The 22,448-nt window shown below is 39.0% G+C and overlaps 1 protein-coding gene across 7 annotated transcripts in view; it reads left to right on the top strand.

Moving 5' to 3' along the window:
* FBXO16 (F-box protein 16) overlaps positions 1-22,448 on the top strand; it is a 65,496-nt gene that overhangs the window by 32,900 nt on the left and 10,148 nt on the right. For 5 of the 7 annotated variants that reach the window (XM_073892535.1, XM_073892536.1, XM_025873936.2 and 2 more), the window contains 3 exons: positions 3,123-3,287; positions 7,628-7,860; positions 13,834-13,936. In XM_073892535.1, coding sequence (XP_073748636.1) covers positions 3,123-3,287; positions 7,628-7,860; positions 13,834-13,936 — 501 coding nt within the window. Of the gene's footprint in view, positions 1-3,122; positions 3,288-7,627; positions 7,861-13,652; positions 13,722-13,833; positions 13,937-14,034; positions 15,145-22,448 lie in introns of those variants that run through there. The other 2 variants (XR_012378098.1, XM_073892534.1) reach the window with 2 other exon arrangements.

Genomic DNA, 22,448 nt, shown 5'->3' on the forward strand with positions numbered 1-22,448 from the left:
AAATAAAATCTTTAAAAAAAAAAAAAGAAAGAGGAGTTACTCAATAAATGGTTTTGGGACAATTGGGCAGCTGTCTGAAAAAAGATTCTAGTAGGATAAAAGATTGGTATGAAATTAAGGGAAACCATTAAAGTACTCAAAGAAAACATAGGCAAGGAGGCCTTTGTGAGTATAATATCCTGAAACCTTAAAAGAAAATACACAATTTGGGACGCCTGGGTGGCTCAGTCGGTTAAGCAGCTGCCTTCGGCCAAGGTCATGATCCCAGGATTCTGGGATCGAGTCCCACATCGGGCTCCTTGCTCAGCAGGGAACCTGCTTCTTCTCTCTCCTTCTGCTTGTGCTCTCTCTGTCAAATAAATAAAATCTTTAAAAAAAAAGAAAATACACAATTTAAGGGTGCCTGGGTGGCTCAGTGGGTTAAGTGTCTGCCTTCAGCTTAGGTCATGATCTCAGGGTCCTGGGATCAAGCCCCGCATTGGGCTCCTTGCTCAGTGGGGAGCCTGCTTCTCCCTCTCCCTCTGCCCCTCCCTTCTGCTTGTGCACACTTCCTCTGTCAAATAAATAAATAAAATCCTTAAAAAAATAAATAAAATTTTTTAAAAAAAGAAAGAAAGATTCCCTTTGATCCAGCAGTTCCCCTTCTTGGAGTGCCTCGATATGCAAAAATTGTCTGTATAAGAATACTGCAGTATTGTTTGTAATAGCAGAAGTTTGGAAACATTGGAAATGTCCACCATTAGGGGACTGGTTAAATAAATTGCAACAATCTTTAAGATTGATCATCAGCGAAAAAAGCAAAGGTGCAGAACTGTCCTACCACTTTTGAAAGAAAAAAGAATATATGCATATTTATTAATATAGGCCTAGAATGTTCCTGGAATGACACACAGGAGCTGTAGCAGTGGTTACATCCAGTGAGGGGAAGCAGTGACCAGAGGATGGGGATGAGAGAGAGACTCTCTTTTACTGCATGTCTCTTTGGATCTTTAAATTTAGTATTAATGGGGGCACCTGTGTGGCTCAGTCGTTAAGCATCTGCCTTAGGCTCAGGTCATGATCCTGGGATCCTGGGATCGAGCCCCGCATCGCGCTCCCTGCTCTGCGGGAAGTCTGCTTCTCCCTCTCCCCTCCCCCTGCTTGTGTTCCCTCTCTCTCTGTCTGTCTCTCTCTCTCTCTGTCAAATAAATAAATAAATAAAAAATCTTAAAAAGAAAATTTAGTATTAATGTACATGTTACTTATTCCAAAAATGAAACATTCCTTAAAAGAGCATAGCATTCTAAATGTCCAATAGTAAGAGTCTATCATATAACCATATGATGAATTATTGTATGGCCATTAGAAAACATGTTTTCCAAGAACAAAGATACTTATGAAGAAAGCACAATTTAAAATTGTATATACAGAATTTCCGAATTTTGTTTCCTACATGCTTAGGAAAAAGAAAAGAACTGTCAGGTTGTTAATATAAGGTCATCTCTGATTGATGGGGTAATGGGTATTGTTTTTCTTGAAAATTCTTGGAATTTTTCAAGTTTTGCACAATGAGAATGTTATCATTGGAGAGAAATGTTATTTGAAATCACTAATCCTGTCATATATGTGTATCATATGTCAGTCTTGCAAGATCTCAGCATTACATTTGTTCCCAGCCCTGCCTGTGAGGAAGACACAGGCAGTTGTCCTTCAGATAGATTTAAACAATACTGCCATTGCACTAAGATGACCTTTGAACTGTTTAAAAAGATGGGGGGGCTGATAATTTTGAAAGCTCCTACCTACCCTTCAACTCTCCTCATTCCTGTCTACTTTAAAACAAACAAAAAAAAACACCGAAAAGCAAAAACAAAACATACAAAAACCTTATCTACCCTGGGGGAATCAAAACCAACTTAATACCCAGGTCAAAACAAGATGTAAGGAAAAATGAGGAAAAGAGTGAGAACTGAGAAATTTTTCTCCTCATCCCCTCCTTGCAAAACCTCACCTTTCTGCTGAATTCTGAGTCAATTAACCATATGGGGATTAAAGTCGATGTTTCATTTCTGCGTTGAACAAAGTCGATGTGATTTCTGTTCCTGCCTGCGGGGCTCTGTCAGATTCTCTACCCTTTGTCATCCTTCCAGCTCCTGAACCTGTTATTTCTTGTAATTGTGCCCTCCCCTCTCCTGTATGTCTCCTTTTCAGCACAGAAAACAATGCTAAACATAATGGAATTCAGCACTTGGTGGATGGAATGAGGGAGGATGGGAGGGCCAGATATATTACAGTGTTCTGCCCTTTCTTCTTTCTTTCTTTCTTTTTTTTTTTTGTGTGTGTGTGTGTGCTCAAAAATTATTAATGATTTAATTAATGTTGAAAAAGAAACCAGTTTTCCAAGGATGAAATTTGCATTGGAAGGTTAGGTGTCATCTTTGCAACTCTTATAGCCAAGACACAGAACCCCGAGTCTGAACTTTATACGTGATCTTGACCCTAGTTTTCAGCAAGACTTGTTCAAAATCTGGAGTAAGTTATTGTAAACACTGCTGCACAGAGTAGGGTCACCACCATCGTTTGCTGGATGTGTGAGATTAACCATAATACTGGGGGAATGGCATGTACAAAGCAAGGAGTGTATGCTTTAGGGAATCTTAAAGGCTATGTAGGACACACCAGATGATACCAGTAATTGCTTTCTGTTTATAAAATTTCTATTTAGTTAAATCATAAGAATGGAGAGAAAATGGAAGCGTACCAGAATATGAGTAAACAATACACAGATTTGAGTTTCTATAACCCTTATATAACTTTCAACTTCAGGAACTTCTAGGAAGCTCCGAAATCTATCTGAGCCACAGTCCTCTCATTTGCAACATGAAAGGAATAATTACACCTGCCTCCTTAGGGGGGTGGTTAATAGGTACTTGATAAATATTAGTTGACTCTGAATCTAAGTGTGATTTAACATTTAAAGAAAATCCTTCTGCCTGGGTAGAGAGCACTTCAGGTAGGTAACTTTTTAAGCTTTGATTTGGAGGAAAAAGTTATCTCAGGTCTAGGGTGACAGCTGAAGACCTAGAGAAAATGGGTATGCAGACTGAGTAGGGCTTTTTTTTCCTTTCCAATCGTTTTTCCAGGTGAGCTGGCACTGGAAGAATTTAACTGAGCTGGATCAGCTCTGGATGCTCAAATGTTTACGATTTAACTGGTACATCAATTTCTCTCCAACTCCCTTTGAGCAGGGTATATGGAAGAAGCACTACATTCAAATGGTAAAAGAACTTCATGTTACCAAGCCTAAGGTAAATTTGGGGAAAAGCAACAAACAAAAATATCAGCTATTTAGGAATACGGAAGGGGGGCAGTGAATGGGTTAAACAGGTGATGGGGATTAAGGAGGGCACTTGTGACTGAGCACCAGAGCAGCGGGTGTTGTATGGAGGTGTTGAATCACTAAATTGTACACCTGAAACTAATATCACATTGTATGCTAACTGGAATTTAAAAAAAAAAAAAAGGATGGGGCACCTGGGTGGCTCAGTTGTTAAGCATCTGCCTTCGGCTCAGATCCTGATCCCAGGGTGCTGGGATCGAGGCCTGCATCAGGCTCCCTGCTCAGCGGGAAGCCTGCTTCTCCCTCTCCCATTCCCTCTCCTTGGGTTCCCTCTCTCCTTGTCTCTCTCTGTTAAATAAATAAATAAAATCTTTTAAAAAAAAGGAATTCTAGAACTAAGAAGTTGGGGAGGGGAATAATGAGTATACTAAAGTTCTTTTTAATCTGGAACCTAAGCAAGTAAGCAAAGGAAATACACTATTCAAAATTCTCCTTTTCTGAGAACTCAATAGCCTTTTTCAAGACATCCATGTTAACTGAGAATCCTCATCAGACACTCTTAAACCAGCAGTTTCCCAGGAGGTTAGGACCGTGGAGCTGCTCACTCTGTTCGGATTCCTGGATTTCCGTATCTGACTCACACACCAGGCAATTCTGACACTGGGACTCTGTGGGTATTGTGCAGTATTTACTATCAATGGGTCATCAAATTCTACTTTATTAATTCAAATTTTCTGATTCTACCAGGTGAGCTAAAGGTTATTTTTATATCATTTATAAAGAAAAGTTTTCCAATAAATCCATAATTTTGAAAGGGAATAATGATTATACTAAAGTTCTTTTTAATCTAAAAACTAAGCATGTAAATCATTTACATATAATGATAAAAAGTAAATAATGCAAGAATAATTTTTCTAGTTGTTTTCTCTGCATTATAACCAGTGTTTATGTTCATTCTTATAGTCACAGTTAATTAGATAACTCATGGGAAAATTTTATGAGCCTTTTCTTTATGGTATGATCTATACATATGCAGAGCTATGCATCGTTTTGTACAATAGATGAGTTCCTGAAAAATTATGTGTAAATTAAATTTTTTAATGATTTTTAAAACCACAGGGGTATCATATTCTATGAAAAAATTGCAGTGAATCCTTTTAAAAATGAGGAATCCTTTTGAAAGATGAATAGTCAACTCCTAGCTTGTTCGTTTAGGTTTAGTTTTATTGTTTTAAAGTAGAATCCATCTACATTTAGTATAGTAATAAACTATGCATAATTAATCCTGTTACAATTGCAGTGATAAAACTAGCCTTTCTGACTTCAGTAATTGGTGTGCTCCATGAGGATGTCTTTTAAAATGGAAACTTAAACTGCAGTGATGGAAAAAGTTATTTTAAAAATTGCCATAACTATGATTTCTTTTCGAGATTTGATAAGGCTTTTCTTCACTCTCATTTTCAGTTAGGGGCAGGGAATGGCATTCAATAGCTGAAGCTTGGGCCATTCTGGGACAAAGAAGAGAAAAGTGATTAACCAACTTGTAGAAGGAAAAGAGGTTTTGAGTATTATTTATGAAACTGACTCGAAAGCTTTGTCTTCAGCCATAATTCTTTTCTATAAAATGTGCATAACTATATTTTAAAATGATGAATCGTTCTGATGCAAGAAAATTGCCACCTCTTTGCTTTGTATTAAATTTCTTTAGGGAACACTTTGTTATATTAAAAGTTAGTTTTTCTGTTTAATAAATAAACCTAAGTCAGAAAGACTAAGGAGTCATGTGAGTAATGTTAATAAAGTCACGTGACTAAGGTTAAAAAGTCAACTGTCAGCCCTATGCATACTTGAGTAATTTGGGTAATTCCGTGTGAGGTTGCTCCAGTGATGGTGAACGTAGGCAGCCATTGCATTAGAGCATAATTTACCTTCACTCAAGCACCTTCCCTGGCTCCCTTTCCCTCAACACCCTATACCTGGCAGGTGCTCCAGCAGAGCTTTTGAAAGCATTTTATGAGCAAATGGTTGTGGCTAATTTTAGTTTCCCCAACCTTAAAATGAGAGGACTGGACTAGAATGATCTTTATAACTGTCTGTCGGGCTATGCTTTATCTACTCCAAACAGCATAATTTCAAAAAGAGTTCATCTAGAAAAAGAGGAGTAAGTTGAACCCAAAGTAGATAGAAAGAAGAAGTAATAAAGAGCTAAGATCAATGAAATTAGAACAAACAATGGAGAAAATCAGTGAAACCAAAGCTGCTTCTGCAAAAACATAAATAAAATTCCCAAGTTTCTAGGTAGGCCGATGTAGGAAAAAAGAGAAAACATAAATTACTAGTAACAGAAATGAAAGAGGGGGCATCACTACAGATCCTGTAAACATGAGAAGGTTAATGAGAGAATATTATGAACAAGTCCATGTCACTAAATTCAACCACCTGGATGAGATGGACAATTCTCAAAAATACAGTTACAAAAACAGTCTCATTAGGAAATAGAAAACATGAATAAATCTTTATCAACTTAAAAATCAAATTCATAATTTTCCACAAAACTCCAGACCCAGATACCCTCCTTGGTGAATTCTATCACACATTTAAGGAAGAAATACCAAATCTAAATAAACTTTCATAAAATGGAAGACAAGGGAATGCTTCCCAACTCATTACCCTTATACCAAAACCAGATGGGGCCTTTACAAGAAAACAAAACAAAATCACAGATTAATATCCTTCATGAACACAGACATAAAAATCCTTTAAAAATATTAGCATATTAAATCAAGTTCTATACAAAGAAAGAATAATACATGATGACCAACTAGGAAGTATCCATGGAGAGTAAGGTTGGCATAACATTAAAAAATTAACCAATGTAATTCACAGAATAAAAGAGAAAGGATGTATGATCATATAAGTATATGCAGACAAAAGCATTTAACAAAGTTCAACATCATTCATGATTTTAAAAATTCTCAAAGGCTTTAGGTGAAGTGAACAAAATTTTGTTTACTTAATACAGAAAAATCATCAGTTTTCATTATATCCTCTTTTGTTAGTGTCAAGCGTTTTGTTATTTTTCAGAATGGATAATGTTTAATTATATATAATTACTAGCACTTATGCCTAAATTTTTTCCCCTGAAACTTCTTATTATCATGTATTATTTATTCCCAGTAGTATTAAACTAAGCCTTCTTCAGCAAAAACAGCTTTTGTTCAATATAAGCTCAGAGAAATGAAAGGAATGTCCATGCTAAATGAGAGCTGAACAAAATATTGAATACCAAACCAATAATGAGCTATCAATTATATAAATATAAAATGTCATCTTAATTTACTAAACTACAATCATTTATTAATTTAATAAATATTTATTAAATACTGTTATGTGCTAGGTGCTGAGTATAATGTTCCTAACCCTGCTTTCAAGGAACCGTGTCTAGTGGCCTAGGACATAGACAACCACATAATTACAACAGAAATATATACAAAGAACAGTTGAAACAGATAAGAAACTGATGCTGCTTGATGGGATGGGGGAATTTCTTAATTATCACAAACAATTCAAGCAAACCAATTTACCACACAAAGCTTCCCTAATCTCTTAAAGAACAAAAATTAAGCCTTTAATGGCTTCTCAACATACCATTACCACTTCCCTTAGGTTACAACCACATAAAAACCTTATGAATTTCACACACAAAAATAGACTTTCCATTTGGGAAATTAAAGCAGAAGTATTCTTTGAGAGCAGTTAAGATTTTGATAACTGATAAAATCTACAGTCTACCTCTGTATAACTCAAAGTTGTCCCTACGTGCTACACATAATTAAGCCTGGAGTACTATTTTTGAAATGTGTTCGTTTTTATGAGTCAATTAACTGCGCTTGTGGAAAACTTATACAATGGTGTGGTAGGCATGGTGGCAGTCCAGGATAGAAAGGGTTAGTACAAGGACTTGAAGCAAAACAGTACTAGATTCACATTCTGACCCTCTGTCTTAACCACTTAGGTAGTAGTGGGCAAGTTCATTGGCTTATTCCATCCTCAGTTTCCTCTTCTGTAAAATGGGGTAGTAACTATTACCTTTTAGAGTTATTATGAAGGTTAAATAAAATAATGCATGAAAACTTCCTGAGACAGTACCAGGCACATACAAGGACTCCTGGGTTGGTGGCTGCTCTAATTGTCACCATGATCATTGCAGTCATGGTGATGATGATGATGATGATGGTATGATGATGTTTTATTGTTGTAATTATTACGATGTTTTAAGAACAGAAATAATTAGTTTTCTTCTTCCAGACACCTCCAAAAGATGGGTTTTCCATTGCCAACGTTCAACCAGTTACAAGCAATTCTGCAGAGGAAAAGCAGTCCCCTGCATCAGCTTTCAGGTCCTCTTCCTCTTTGAGAAAGAAAACCCATCCAGGGGAGAAAGAGCTCCCACCCTGGCGATCTTCTGACAAGCATCCAACTGATATCATTCGCTTCAATTACCTGGACAACTGTGACCCCATTGAGCAAATCTGGCAAGGGTGAGAAACTCCATGCTCTTCCTTGTTAGAAACAATTTGCTGGCACTTAAGTATATGAAAAGAGGAAAAAAGCATTTCTTGTGAAATACAAATGCTTTTCAATACATAGAAGTAAAAAGTCATTGAAAAGTAAATGAACCATTATTGGTAAATTTACCCTGTTCATCAGGATTTGTTTGCATATTGTAGCTATCATGATTTAACATTACAGCTTCTTTTAATATTTAATACTTCAAATTTCAATCTAGCACTATAGAGTTCATTCTGGTCTTTTCCTTTTTCATATCTGCACCTCCCTTCTCTGACAAGGAGAAACCTGGCTCTCATGTTTATTTATATAAATTATATATGTACATATAATATATAATCAAAACTATATAGGTACATATATAACTTGTATAAAAATTGTATACTATATAATATAATAGGCACATATATATAAACAGTATATATTTACTTACAAATTCTGAAAGTAATTTCAAAACTGCTAACCCATTTCATTATTAAAACAAATCTGCAGGGATGCCTGGGTGGCTCAGTTGGTTCAGTGGCTGCCTTTGGCTCAGGTCCTGATCTCAGGGTCCTGGGATCGAACTCTATGTTGGGCTCCCTGCTCAGAGGGGAGTCTGCTTCTCCCTCTGCCCCTCCCCCTACCCCTCCCCCTTGCTTGTGTGCTTGTGTGTAAGCGCACACACTCTCTCTCTCTCTCAAAAAATAAAATCTTTTTTAAAAAAGATTATTTATTTGAGAGAGAGAGAACACAGCAGGGAGGAGGGGCAGAGGGAGAGCAGGGAGCCTGACGCGGGTCTTGATTCCAGGACCCTGGGATCATGACCTGAGCAAAAGACAGACACTTAACTGACTGAGCCACCCAGGCATCCCTCATTTATGACTTTAAAATATTGGGAATAACTTAAATTTTCCTACATGGAGAGTGTCTGTTAGGTAAACTATGTATAGTACATTCACACAATGGAGTATTAGGCAACTGTAAAAATGAGGACGAACTCTGTGAACTGGTAAGGAGTGAAAGGGTAAGTTGTTAAGTGAGAAAAGCAAATGTCAAGGGACCACTCACAGTGTGCCACCCATAGTACAGAAAGAAGAGAAAGTAAAAAAATATACGTCTGCTCCTGTATACACATATGTACCTGTTAATCCGCACATGTATACGCATGTACAGGATAAACGAGAAATAAAGGAAACAAATTTTGAAAGGTTTTAGAAGGTTTTAATATATCTGCCATGTTTTCAGAATATATTTCAACAGATTAACACCAAGGCAGCCTAAGAGGGGGAGCCATACTGCGTGGGTTCAAATCCAGACTCCCACACTTCTAGTTTTGTCATCCTGGGGAGTTCCTTAACTTCTCTGTGCCCTGGTTTCTGCACCTGTAAAATGGCAATAATGGTAATACCTAACTCACACGATCCCTGTTGGGTAATCCTCATGTATGTGACATGATTATGATAGTACCTGACATATAGTAAGTAAGCACTTCTTTTGTAGGATGGTTTCTTAAATTATATGATTTGGCTAATAAAGGGTAATCCCAGAAAGTTTGAAGACTTGGGGACATTGAGATTACATGTGTATCTTTGGGACTATTGGAGTCCCTTTGGAGGTGAGATGAGAGTGGTATCCCTCATTAGGCAAGACTCAAGCTCTTGGAGGGTGCAGACCATGCCTTACTCATTTTTATATCACGACTGACCAGCTTTGCAATACTCATTAACTGATTTTGAGAGAAGTGTAGCCTTGCAATTCATAAACTTTTTTTTTTAAAGATTTTATTTATTTATTTGACAGAGAGAGACACAGCAAGAGAGGGAACACAAGCAGGGGGAGTGGGAGAGGGAGAAGCAGGCTTCCAGCCAAGCAGAGAGCCCGATGTGGGGCTTGATCCCAGGACCCTGGGACCATGACCTGAGCCAAAGGCAGACGCTTAACGACTGAGCAACCCAGGCGCCCCTTCATGAACTTTAAATTCATCTAGTTGTATCAGAAAAAGTCTAATTAGTTTGCTTATAATTTAGAAAATACTGGGCAGAAAAAACAAGGTACAAAACAGAGCTTAAAAGAAATACTACCATTTATATTAAAACAGGTGGAGAAGAAAAAAAATATATATATATATTTATAAAATATCTCTGGAATATACACAAGAAACTGATATGTATTGTTTGCCTTAAGGAGGAGAATGGCAAGTTAGAGACAAGGATAGATAGACAAATTTCACTGTACATCCTTTTGAACTCTTGAATTTTGAATCATCGTGAGTGTATTGACTATGTATTGATCAATGTATCCCTGAAGATAGTATTTAAGAGTTTGTATGTGGCCCTTAGTCTGAACTATTGTGGTAAATAAGAAAGAGGCAAACTTAGATACCCAGGCATATGAATGGTACATTAACATGAGATAAAGTGATAATGTCTTGAGTTTTCTGTGACCTCAAATACTGTTTGTGAAAGGCAATAATTACATTAAATGTTAATGTACTGAACACCCAATTAATAGGTAGAGATTATCAGAATGGATAAGAAGGCAAAAACCAAATGTACACTTTTTATAAGAGACATACCTTAAATTTAAAGACACAAATAGATTTAAAAATGAAGTGATGGGGCGCCTGGGTGGCTCAGTTGGTTAAGCGACTGCCTTCGGCTCAGGTCATGATCCTGGAGTCCCGGGATCGAGTCCCACATCGTCCTCCCTGCTCAGCGGGGAGTCTGCTTCTCCCTCTGACCCTCCCCTCTCTCATGCTCTCTCTCTCAAATAAATAAATAAATAAAATCTTAAAAAAAAAATGAAGTGATGGAAGAAGATGTACCATGCAAAGAAAAAACATGAGAAGGCTAGAATGACCATTAATTTCAAATAAAACAGACATCAAGACAAAGAGTATTACCAAAGATAAAGCAGGACACTTCATAATGATACAGGGATTAACTAAGCAGAGAGATATAACTATTACAAATGCATGTGTACCTAATTACAAAGGCTCAAAATACATAAGACAAAAATTGACAGCTTTAAAGAGAAATAGACAATTCCACAAACACATTTTTTTAAGTGCATGTGCTACATTCACCAAGATAGACTAGATGCTTGGACTCTTCAGAGTCAGTGCCATGGGGGAAAAAAGAAGTGGGGAAAATATTCTAGACATAAGAGACATAACAACCAAAAGCAGTGTGAATCTAGATAGGATTCTGATTTTTTAAAAAAGACTATAGAAGGCATTCTTGGGACAATTGCAGAAATTTGAATATGACCTGAATATTAAATGATATTAAAGAACTACCATTCATTTTCCAAAGTATGATGATACCAATGTGGTTAGGGAGGCAAATGTCTTTATCTTAGGAGATGAGTATTGAAATATTTAGGGGTGAAGTGTCTGCAATTTGTTTTCCTATGGTGTGGCAAAAATACATATATACATATATATGTGGCATGTGCATGTATATATGTATCTATGTATATATAGAGAGAAAGCAAAAATAGCAAAATGTTGAATCTAGTTGGAGAGTTTATGGGTAATCATTGTGCTATTCTTTCTTTTTTTTTTTTTTAAGATTTTGTTTATTTATTTGACAGAGAGAGAGATAGCGAGAGAGGGAACACAAGCAGGGGGAGTGGGAGAGGGAGAAGCAGGCTTCCCGCTGAGCAGGGAACCTGATGTGCGGCTTGATCCCAGGACTCTGGGATCATGACCTGAGCTGAAGGCAGACGCTTAACGACTGAGCCACCCAGGCACCCTGTGCTATTCTTTCAACGATTTTGTATGTTTGAAACTTCTTAATTAAAAGTTGGGGGAAATTTTTACAAATTAAGCAATAAGAAATGTTTGGGAAAGCTGATCTTTTTAAATAAAAATTTTTATGGGGTGCCTGGGCGACTCGGTTAAGCAATCCAACTCTTTATTTTGGCTTGGGTCGTGGTCTCCTCATCGGGCTCTGGGCTCAGCATTGAGTCAGCTTAAGATTCTCTCTCCCCCCCGCCCTTCCCCCTGCTCTCGCTCACTCTCTTGCTTTCTCTGTCTCTCAAAATAAATAAAATCTTTAAACAAACAAATAAATAAAAGTTTTTATAGTGGAAATTCAAATATATAAGAGTAGAGAGAATACAACTGCTTGTAACCATCAGCTAGCATTAATGGTTTTGAACTCATGAACTTATCCCTCACCGCCCTTCCCCCAGGTCACTTGGGAGACAAATATAAATGTCATATTATTTTATTCATATATATTTCAATCAATGCCTGTCCTTAAAAGATAAACTCTTTCTAAGAATCCTAGTATGATATATATATCACATCTAAATCAATGGATGATTTCACAATATAATCAATCAAATATCAAGTCAGTTTTGAGGTATCTTTGAACGTCTCATAAATGATATTTTTAAACATTTGGCTTTTTTAATCAAGTTCCAAACAAGGTCTGGGAGGGTTGTATTTAGTCCATGCATCACTTAAGTCTTTTTTGGATCTAGAGGTGCCTGGGTGGCTCAGTCGGTTGAGCATCTGCCTTCTGCTCAGGTCATGATCCGGGGTCATGGGATGGAGTCCTGCATCAGGCTCCCTGCTCAGTGTGGCGTCTGCTTCTCCCTCTCCCTCCTGCTTGTGCTCTCTCTCTCTATCAAATAAATACATAAAATCTTTAAAAAAAAAAAAGTATTTTTTGGATCTATAAGCTTACCCTCTGTCCTTTTTCTTCCCCCCTTGCAATTTGTTTGTTATAGAAATCAGGTCATTTATCCTGTAGAGATTCTCACATTCTGAATTTTGCTGATTGCACTCCCAACATGCAGCCTAACATGTTCTCTGTCTCCTGTACTTGGCCATACTGGTGGTCCAATCCAGAGGCTTGAGTATATCAGATCATGTACTTCCATCACGAGGCACGTGATTTCTGGTTGTCTCCCTTTTTTGTGATGTTATTGGCTATTGAGGACCATGGCCTAGATCCATTACTACAGGCAAACTTTTTTGGAGAACACCAGACAAAAATACGTTAGGCTTTACAGGACGTGTTTCTGTCACAACTGCTCAACTCTGCCATTGTAGCCTGAAAATAGCCAAAGACAATACGCAAACAATACGCATGACGATGTCCCAATTTAGCTTTATTTACAAAGACAATTGGGCCAACTTGGCCTCTGGGCTGTATAGTTTGCTGATCCCTACTTTATCCGAATATATATGATAGTTTTAGAAAACCAATACTAATACTAATTCAAACAATAGGATTACTAAAAACAGTTTAAGATTTCTTTGCCTGTGTTTTTGTCCTTAGGATAGATTCTACTAAGGATATTCAGACAAATTACTGTGTTTATAGTCCCATGAGGTAATCCCTCCGTGTGTAATAATACCACCAGCTCCAGAGATGAGATTGTTTCTTTCATTTTGTTCTTAGATTTTAGGGATTTTCTTCCTTTGTCTTATTTTGTAATTTTGAGAAAAATTGAGCAGGTTCCAAAGTCAAATATATAAAGCAAAGTGTATTTGGAGAAGTCTAGTTTCTGCTCCTACCCCTCCATACTGTTCTTTGTTCTTGATTGGATTGCAATGGGAAGCCCACTCATAGATAACCATTTTCCAAGAGGTTATGGTATAGTCCTTCCACTTAACAAAATTTTAAGCAAATACATCCGTTTCTGAAATAAATGGTAGTACACAACACATACCATTTTATTCACCTTTCTTTTTTTCGTATAACAATAATATGCTGGAGATCACCCCCCAGTTGGATGTAATAATACCCTGCTTTCCTTTTTACAGCTCATAGTGCTCTACCGTGTGGATGGGCCGGAGTTGATTCAACCAGTTCTCTAGTGAGCTACATTTCCAGTTGAGTGAAAACAATCCTTTAAAATCACAGGAACAACCAAGTCCAACAGACAAATAGCTATGCAAATTTAAAATGATTGTTTGTAATGTTCCAATGATTTCTAATTTACAGAAGGAGAAAAAGACATGAAATGAACCCAGATTTCAGTCGACAATCGCATGATAAGAAAAATAAATTGCAGGACAGATCTAAGCTAAGGAAAGCACAGTCACTGGTAAGTATTGCTTATAAAAGCTTCTGCACCGTAACATTTATGAAAATTGCTAGGTCACTAATCCTATTTGTGAAATGAAATTTTTTTTTTTTAATCAGAATCATCAAGTGGTGGTTTAAATTCTGGTCTCTGACGGACAAGCTGTGTGACCTTGAAGGCATCCTTTATTTAATTTCTCTAAGCCTCTATTTTAAAAAAATTTTTTTTATTTAAGTATAGTTGACACACAGTGTTACATTAATTTCAGGTGTACAACATCATGATTCCACATCTCTAGACGTTATGCTGGCCTCACCACAAGTGTAGCTCCCATCTGTCACCACACAACACTATAATATCAGCGACTATATTCCCTATGTGCTACCTTTTATTCACATGAGACTCTAAGTCTCTGTTTTCTCATCTGTAAAAAAAAAAACAACTGGATGAACTGAAGTGTATGAATCTGCTGTGAAAAGTACACAATATAAAGGGAACATTGTTATCAAGGGTTCTTTCTTCTGCTGTGAGTCTTTTGGGGTGGGGGGAGGATGGGCTATAGAAATGTCTTTATATAAATTACTTACCTATAGGGGCACCTGGGTGGTTTGGTTGGTTGAGCGTCTGCCTTCCGCTCAGGTCATGATCCCGGGGTCCTGGCTCCCTGCTCAGTGGGGAGGCTGCTTCTCCCTCTCCCTCCCCCTGCTCATGTTCTCTTTCTCTCTCACTCACTGTCTCTCTCAAATAAATAGATATCTTAGAAAAAAAAAAGAAATTACTTACCTATAGAGTGAAGGTTCCACTTACCTGAGAAAAGGTGTACTTTCCATGGCTTTCCTGCAACCAGCGGAGCATGATTATAAATACATTTCAAGTAACTTCAGAAAAAATGAATGAGGAACTTTTCTTTCCCTAATTAAAAAATAGCTAATTGACTACCTAATAAAGTCAGTGACTGTGACTAGGGAGCATTATTATTTCATAGCAGAGGTTCCCAAACTGTGGTTCTGTACCCCCAGTGGATCCCTCTCAGCGCATAGGAGAGTCTTTGGAGCAAAGTAGAAGGGAATAAGGGTGGAATAAAAAGTTCACTTTAGTAGTAAAAATCTAGAAAGAAGCTGAGGATACACACTTAAGGAAAATTAATATAAAATGGATGTCAATTGGGAGAGGCATAAGTACGTACTCATGAATAAATCACTTTTATAGCTCAGTTTTAAAGCTCTATTACTTTCTGTTTCAATGTATTTTCAAGTGTTACATTTTTTTAAAAAAGAGCTTTTTTAAATTGAGCTTTTTTAAAAATAGAGCAGTCTGTATTCTGAGGGGCCAATTTTGTTGGACTGGTTGAGGCTTATCACAGACATATGTACAGATGCCCAAGGGAATGGAGAAGCTTAAAGCAGAGCAGTAAAATTGTCAGTGAAAACCGTTAATTGAGAAAAATAACTTCATAAGCCTTATCACACAGGCCATTTAGGCATGCTTCTGCCTGGTTTCCCGGCCTCTTCTAGGCCAGGAGTAGCAGAGAAATCTGGGGGATAGCCGGGAATTTAAAGGACGATAAAAGTTGATGGTTGATGTATGCTTATAAATTATCAGCCCAATCAAACATTTCTCTGGCTGAAAACACAAAACAAAATCAAAGGCTAAACAGAAGACTTCCCCAGGGGCTTTTGACATTAACCATCTGTCACACACTTAGAAGGGCTTGCTTAAGTTAAAAAATTCATTATATTTCTAAACTTTAAAAGTTGTGCTCATTAAGGCTGGAAGGGAAACCGGGGCAAATTAAACAATGATGGAGAACAATGAAGCCATTAATAAAATGCAGTGTGCACTTGGATGGATCTACTTGTATTTTTATGTAAATACACTAATTATCATCACTAATTATGCTTAGCGGTTTTGATTAGGAACATAAGGCATAATTGAACCCTCCAGAATTGTGCTAAGATCTTTCTGTTGGTAATGATGCCTGGGACAAGCCTGGCCATGTTGGGCCTTGAGGCTGCGAGTGGCTCAGGCCCAGTCTTCACGCAGTGCCAGTTTGCCCCCACCGTGGGCCATGTGGCTCAGAGGAAATAAGCAACCTCCTCAGAGATGCAAGACGGTTGTGAAAACTCGGAAATGCTGGATGTGGGACCTGAGAGAAGAAGAAATGGGTTTTGAGGAAATGCAGTGAGGGAACAGAAGGAGAAAAGGCAGTAAAACTCTGAGAACTGCCACTGTAGAGAGAGAGGGTGGTGGACACAGCCCGGTACAGTTGCAATGGAGAGAACCCTGTGTTCGTCTGATGGAAAGTTCTCACATCATTACACAGATAGCTGTACGCAGGAAGGTTTCAGGAGGAACTAGGGAAACAAGTGAGCAGGCAGAACTCAGGGGAACACATGATAGAGGTGAGGATAAGAAGGACAGACGGACAAAGCTGCCCAGAGGTACCTGAGACCTGAACACTGAGTATTCCTTGCTCCCGTAAGCAGAAAATATTTGGAGAAGGCAGAGCTTCATGAAATGGAAGGGTTGGAACAGAAAAAAGCATGGAGGAGTACAGAGACTATCCCTTGAGCCGTCTGCTTCTTCACTTTTTGCCTACCATGACTTACAGCTTTCAAATATGAGCGACACCTCCAAAAAGATAAACCTGCTTAGGGAAACAGTTTCGAAGCCAAACAGTGAGCTTGTGATGTTTTCTATTATTTAATAGGCTTGAGTTTTCAAGACCCACCCCTTAAAAGTGTACCTAGTTGCCTCTTAAGGCTTTCAGTTCTAAAGCTGCCTCTTTACAGCTGCTTCATTTACCCACCTTTGGTGGGAATCACTGATAGAATAAAGCCTAGATCTGATCACTAATGCTTTCTGATTTTGAAGACGGTTTATTAAAATTAGGTAAATATCAAGAAATGTCTATTACACTTAGTTATGATAATAAAATTCCATACAGAACAAAGCAATTAAAAAATAGAAACACTACCGCAGTATAGCAAGTGCTACTATCTTAATCAAACTTCAGAAATTTTCCCATCGTGTATAAAGACATGGGGAAAATTTTTTTTTTTTAATCTTAACAGTTGGACCTGCAAAGCCTATTTGGGAAGGGGAAGGAGGGAGCTGTCTCCTGGGGTGGGGGTGAGGGGCTGGGGAAGCCTCCTTGATGAGCTTGTGAGGAGGGATGCCACCTTGAGCGCTTGGATTCTATAGGCACCTGGACTTCAGAGGCGGGGAAAACCTGCTCTGCAGGAGATTAAAGGAAGTTTGTTGTTTCTGCTCCTGCATGGCGGGAGGGGGGGGGGGAGCCAGCCAGGTGGAGAGAAGCTCAGACAGGTAGGGGAGCAGGGTCAGGATCCATTCTGATTGAATTTATTTGCTGTTGCTGGGATGTCAACCCCGCCTTCCATCTCTACAGTAAATTCTCAATTACACATGAAAGCAAGATCTCAGAAGTCTAGAAGACCAGAAAAACAAAAGTCCCTGGGACCATTCACAAAATGGGTAGGCTTTGGACTTCCTGGGGCCTGGAGGTAGACTCAGATGACCCCAGCCCACATCTAGTTTCCTGTCATTTTTCCTTTTTTCTTTTTCCTACCAAGTTAAGTATAAAAACCTGAAGTACTTTTTATCTCACATTCAACGTTTACTTGGAGACTAGAAGTCGTCACTTTCTAGGTTCTGATTTGGCCACGGATTTCAAAAAGCTTGCTGTTTCAGAGCTTTCACCTAAATACAAGTAACACAAGCCTTGAATTGCCCTACTCTAATTGCTTTAGATAAGACCTTATCTTTTTCTGTGCTCGGCTAATTCCAGCCTCTGCACTTACCTTCTTCAACACTTTATAAGATAACTTGATTCTTAGTGTTCTGGTTTTTTAAATGCTTCTGCAAGCTTTCTCACCTTTTTCTTTTTTCCCCTCTCCGAGGCCGAAGAGGAGGAAAAAAGAATATGCTCTACAGTGATACCTGATTCTTGTCATGGAAAGAACAATGGCTTAAGAATCAGGAAATCCAGAGTTCTGGCCTCTGCTCTACAATTAACTAGCAGTCACTCAGCCTGTGAGTTTTCATTTTCCCATTTATGAAATGAGAGCTTGGATTCCAACATCTTTAGAGTCCATTCCAGGCTACAGTCTGGAGCTGTGGGACCCCGCAGTCCCCTACGCGTCCGCCCCCTGCTCTCTTCTAATACCTGAGGGACACAGCTGCAGCTAAAGTGACTTTACATAGAATGCCAGAAAGAATCCATCCCCCTCGTGAGTTTCTATGATCAACTAATCAAAACTGGTTTCTGTCTCCTATCTTCTTGGAGCTTTAGAAAATACAGTTGATTCTAACAGAAGTGTTTAAGAAACAAATGTATGTCGTGTTTGTCCTGCGGGCAGTCTTTAATAGATTTCTTTCAAATTCTGAGGACTTCCCCAGGTATTTGTTTTCTAACGTCTATTTGGTTTGGATGTGCAGAACTAGAAATCTCTATGGGAGATTTTTTAATCATTTAGCTCAAGCAGTGAAATCCCTGAGACTTCCATTTGGAATGCAGAGTAAGAAAGAACATGGGCTTTGCCCTCCGACAGACTTGAGCTCTTTTAACGAAATGGTGTGACTTTGGATAAGTTACTAAACCTTTCTGAGCCTCCATTTCTTCATCTGTAAAATGGGAATAATGATAACTCCCTTGCAGGATTGTGATTTGGCCATTTATTAACCCCTGGGAGGTTCTGTCTCCTTGTCTATTAAATGGAGTTAGGAATGACACTAACCTCCCAGGGTTGGGAGGGGGGGATGGAAAGCATTTAGGTTAGTGCCTGGCTCAAAGAAGCCTTTGGTAAATAGTAGCTAGTTTGGGTAATAGCAGTAAGCAAAATCAAAATCCCACCAGATCAGCACCAGAGGCTGCAGGAGAGAAAGAAGGTAAGGGGTCAGCCAGGCAGCCAGGGGGCCTTGGCAGGAGGCTCCAGCCTATGGAATAAGCTTCTGCTTCTTGCTTTTATTTTTGCTTCCCCTCAGTTATCTTTATCTTTGTCTTTTCTTTCTCTCCTGGTTTCCACTATATGGAAAATGATTGCATCCGTAGCTGTATATTGAAATGTGAGCCACATATTTTTTTTCCCCTGCGTGGTCTCTGTGCACTCTTGTGCCTGCACATAGTTCATGCATTCACTCCTCATCTTTGTTAAGTTTTTTATTCCACACTCGGACTGGACCGTGAGCGTGTGGTGAACTCAGTGCTGTGAATTCTGCCAGGTATGCACTCCACTCCTTGCTAATTACAATATTGGTTGTTGTTACTTTTTGATACCTAAGAAAAGAAAGGACCTGCTTGCTAAGAATCCGGGAGGCAAAGTGAACTCTCAGGCAGGACCACTACTTAGAGTCTTTGCATTTATCCTTTGCCTCTAAGAGAGCATAGTTTTCTTGTTCTGTCTTGTTATCTCTTGTTGTATGATGCTATGCATGATAAATTACCCTGGCATTTCCAACAGGAGTGACTCGATCTGCTTCTCTTTTGCTGAATATTTAAACAGCGGCAAACTGGCTACCTGCTTTTAGTACATACAAAATATTTGACACAAATTGGCTTCTCTTTGGGATCTACCAAAGAGAAGAAGAGAAGAACCGTGTTTGTGAGTTTTGTAGTATTATTAGTTATATACATATTAGTTATGACAGATAGTCACTGCTACTACTGGGGTTTTAAAAATATATATATGTGGGCCGCCTGGCTGGCTCAGTCGGTAGAGCATGTGATTCTTGATCTCAGGGTTATGAGTTCAAGCCCTGCTTTGGGCCTAGGGCTTGCTAAATAAATAAATAAATAAATAAATAAATAATGTATGTATGTATAACATTTAGTAATACAGTATTTCACCACAAACTACAGTAGAAGCCAATTTTCTAAGACATGGCTGTTTTGCAGTTCAAGTTCACTATCATTGCTAACAAATAACCATTCGAACTTTATGGCCTATGCACACTTTGCAACACATCCCTAGGCCGAATGGTGCCATTACATAGTCTTGGATTGAAATTTCCAAACCCTGCCTAGGGTTGCTTAGCCTTCCTCCACAGCTCACAGCTTGACTCCAAGGTTACTTAAAAGATAAACCAAGAGCAAAGATAGGCCTGTGGCTTAAACTCTGTTGATGATTTTTCCCTAACACCTTCCCTCTGTGTCTCGAGGAAGCAGAGTGAGCTAGGAGGAAAAGGGAACACCCCCCCCCAGCATTGCCCAAAGCGGTGTGACCACACAGGTGTGAGGGGCAATCTGGGATCTCAAGCAGAAACGAGGATAGCAGGGCTCCTCCTCACAGAATTCCCAGATTGAAAAATTCAGGCAGCAGCTCCATCCTAGAGGTTAAGCAAACACTGAATGGGAGCCAGGATAAGTAGTCATCCGTTTTAGACTTTCTTCCCAGAAGGAAATCCCTCTAGGTGGGCATTCCTCAGCCACCTTTTCTATCCTCTGAGCCTTTATCCTCACCAGTGACCCTTACTTACCGCTCAGTCCCCATCCTATGCTGAGGCAATTTATAGGAATGAGTTGAAGCTGTGTTTATATGACTAAAACAAACACTTCTGATCTTATGATATTCAAACACAATATTTCATATTTATACATAATATTACCACATTACTCTTGAACTGAGTGTCCTAAAGTTGAGGGTAGATTTTTAAAAGGGGGGAGGTGGGTAAGATCTCCTATAGAGATTGTCACCTTCTTTACCTTTCTTTACCATATCACAGGCTTGAGAAGATTTAATGAAATAATAAGTATCACCTGAGTGGCTCAGTTGGTTAAGCATCCGACTCTTGATCTCAGAGTTGTGAGTTCAAGCCCTGTGTTGGGCTCCACGCTGGGCATGGAGCCTACAAATACATACATACATCCGTACATAAAATTTTAAAAATTAAAAAAATTTTTTAAAGAAATAATAAATGTATGACACTTAGCACAGTGCCCAGCAGTCAGATATTTGCAAGTGGTGGTGGTGGTATTTCTAGAAGAGTGATTGGCACACTTCAGAGGCTATCATTATTGTTACTATATTTATCTGTTTTCCATATCCACATACTCCTTTACCTAATCAATTCTCTTACATGATCCCTGGGTTTATCCAATGCTGATGTTTGTATCAGTGATCATTTGCAAATTTTTGCAAATAACGTGAATGGAGAACCAGAAAATAAAATTCAATTGAAGCATGATAGACACAGAGATATATTCAAGCTGGTATCCATAAGTTGTTCCTGAGTGGGGGTGCCTGGGTGACATCTGCCTTTGGCTCAGGTCATGATCCCAGGGTCCTGGGATCGAACCCCACGTCGGGCTTCCTGCTCAGCAGAGAGCCTGCCTCTCCCTCTCCCTCTGCCTGCCGCTCCACCTGCTTGTGCTTTCTCTCTCCCTCTTTCCCTGTCAAATAAATAAATAAAATCTTAAAAAAAAAAGTTGTTCCTGGGTGATAGCCCTTCTTGGGCCTTAGCCAAATGGCCATCCAGACTGAAGATAGGAATTTTCTATCCCCACTTCAGTATCCACTTGCAAAGTGCTTTCAGCCACTGCCCTGAAATGAAAGAGGAGGAATCATTGGTACATCTATTCATTTATCCAACAAGTATTTTACAGGTGCAAGAGTGGGCACTGGGGATACAACCATAGCAAGATACAGTCCCTGCCTTCCAGGTGCTTACAGGCTGGAGGGGAACAGCTTCCAGCCAGGGAAAGGGTAACTCCTAGGTATCTGGGTTGGGCAACTGTGTTAATGCTCACGCCACCCACCACTGAGACTGGAAATGCAGCAGGACGTGCTAGATGTGAGGTACCTGTGGGACTACAAGTACATGTATTCAGAAGAGAGCTGAGTTTATGAGCCAAGAGCTTAGGAGGGACGGTGGGGCAAGAGGTATAAATCCAGCAATTGAAGACATAGGCACTGATTGCCTAGGACGTGGGCCAAGAACAGAACCCTAGAGAATTCCGTTGTATAAAGCATGGCCTTCTATTTCTCTTCTATGTCCTTCCATTTAAAGACATGCTGACAACACTGGGAGATATTATTGGGTAAATATCTCTAGAAAAAGAACAGTAAGGGGGCACCCGGCTGGCTCAGTTGGTAGAACACGTGACTCTTGACCTCGGGGTTGTAGGTTCAAGCCCCATGTTGGGTGTAGAGATTACTTAAAAATAAAATATTTAAAAGAAAAGAAAATAGTAAGTTCAACCAGTGAGAAAAATACATTTGTTTATTTTTAAGATTTTATTTATTTATTTATTTAGAGAGCATGTGAGCAGGGTGAGGGGCAGAGGGAGAGGGAGAGAGAGAGAGAGAGAGAGAATCTCAAGCAAACTCTACACTGAGCATGGAGCCCAACACGGGGCTCGATCCCACGACCCTGAGATCATGACCTGAGCTGAAATCAAGTCGGATGCTTAACCGACTGAGCCACCCAGTGCCCCGAGAAAAATATATTTAAATTATAGATGGTCCCTGGGTCACCTGGGTGGCTCAGTCATTAAGCATCTGCCTTCTGCTCAGGT

This window comes from Callorhinus ursinus, unplaced genomic scaffold, assembly GCF_003265705.2.
Source record: "Callorhinus ursinus isolate GAN/ISIS: 27379988/994484 unplaced genomic scaffold, GSC_fseal_2.0 scaffold4, whole genome shotgun sequence".
Lineage (NCBI taxonomy): Eukaryota > Metazoa > Chordata > Mammalia > Carnivora > Otariidae > Callorhinus > Callorhinus ursinus.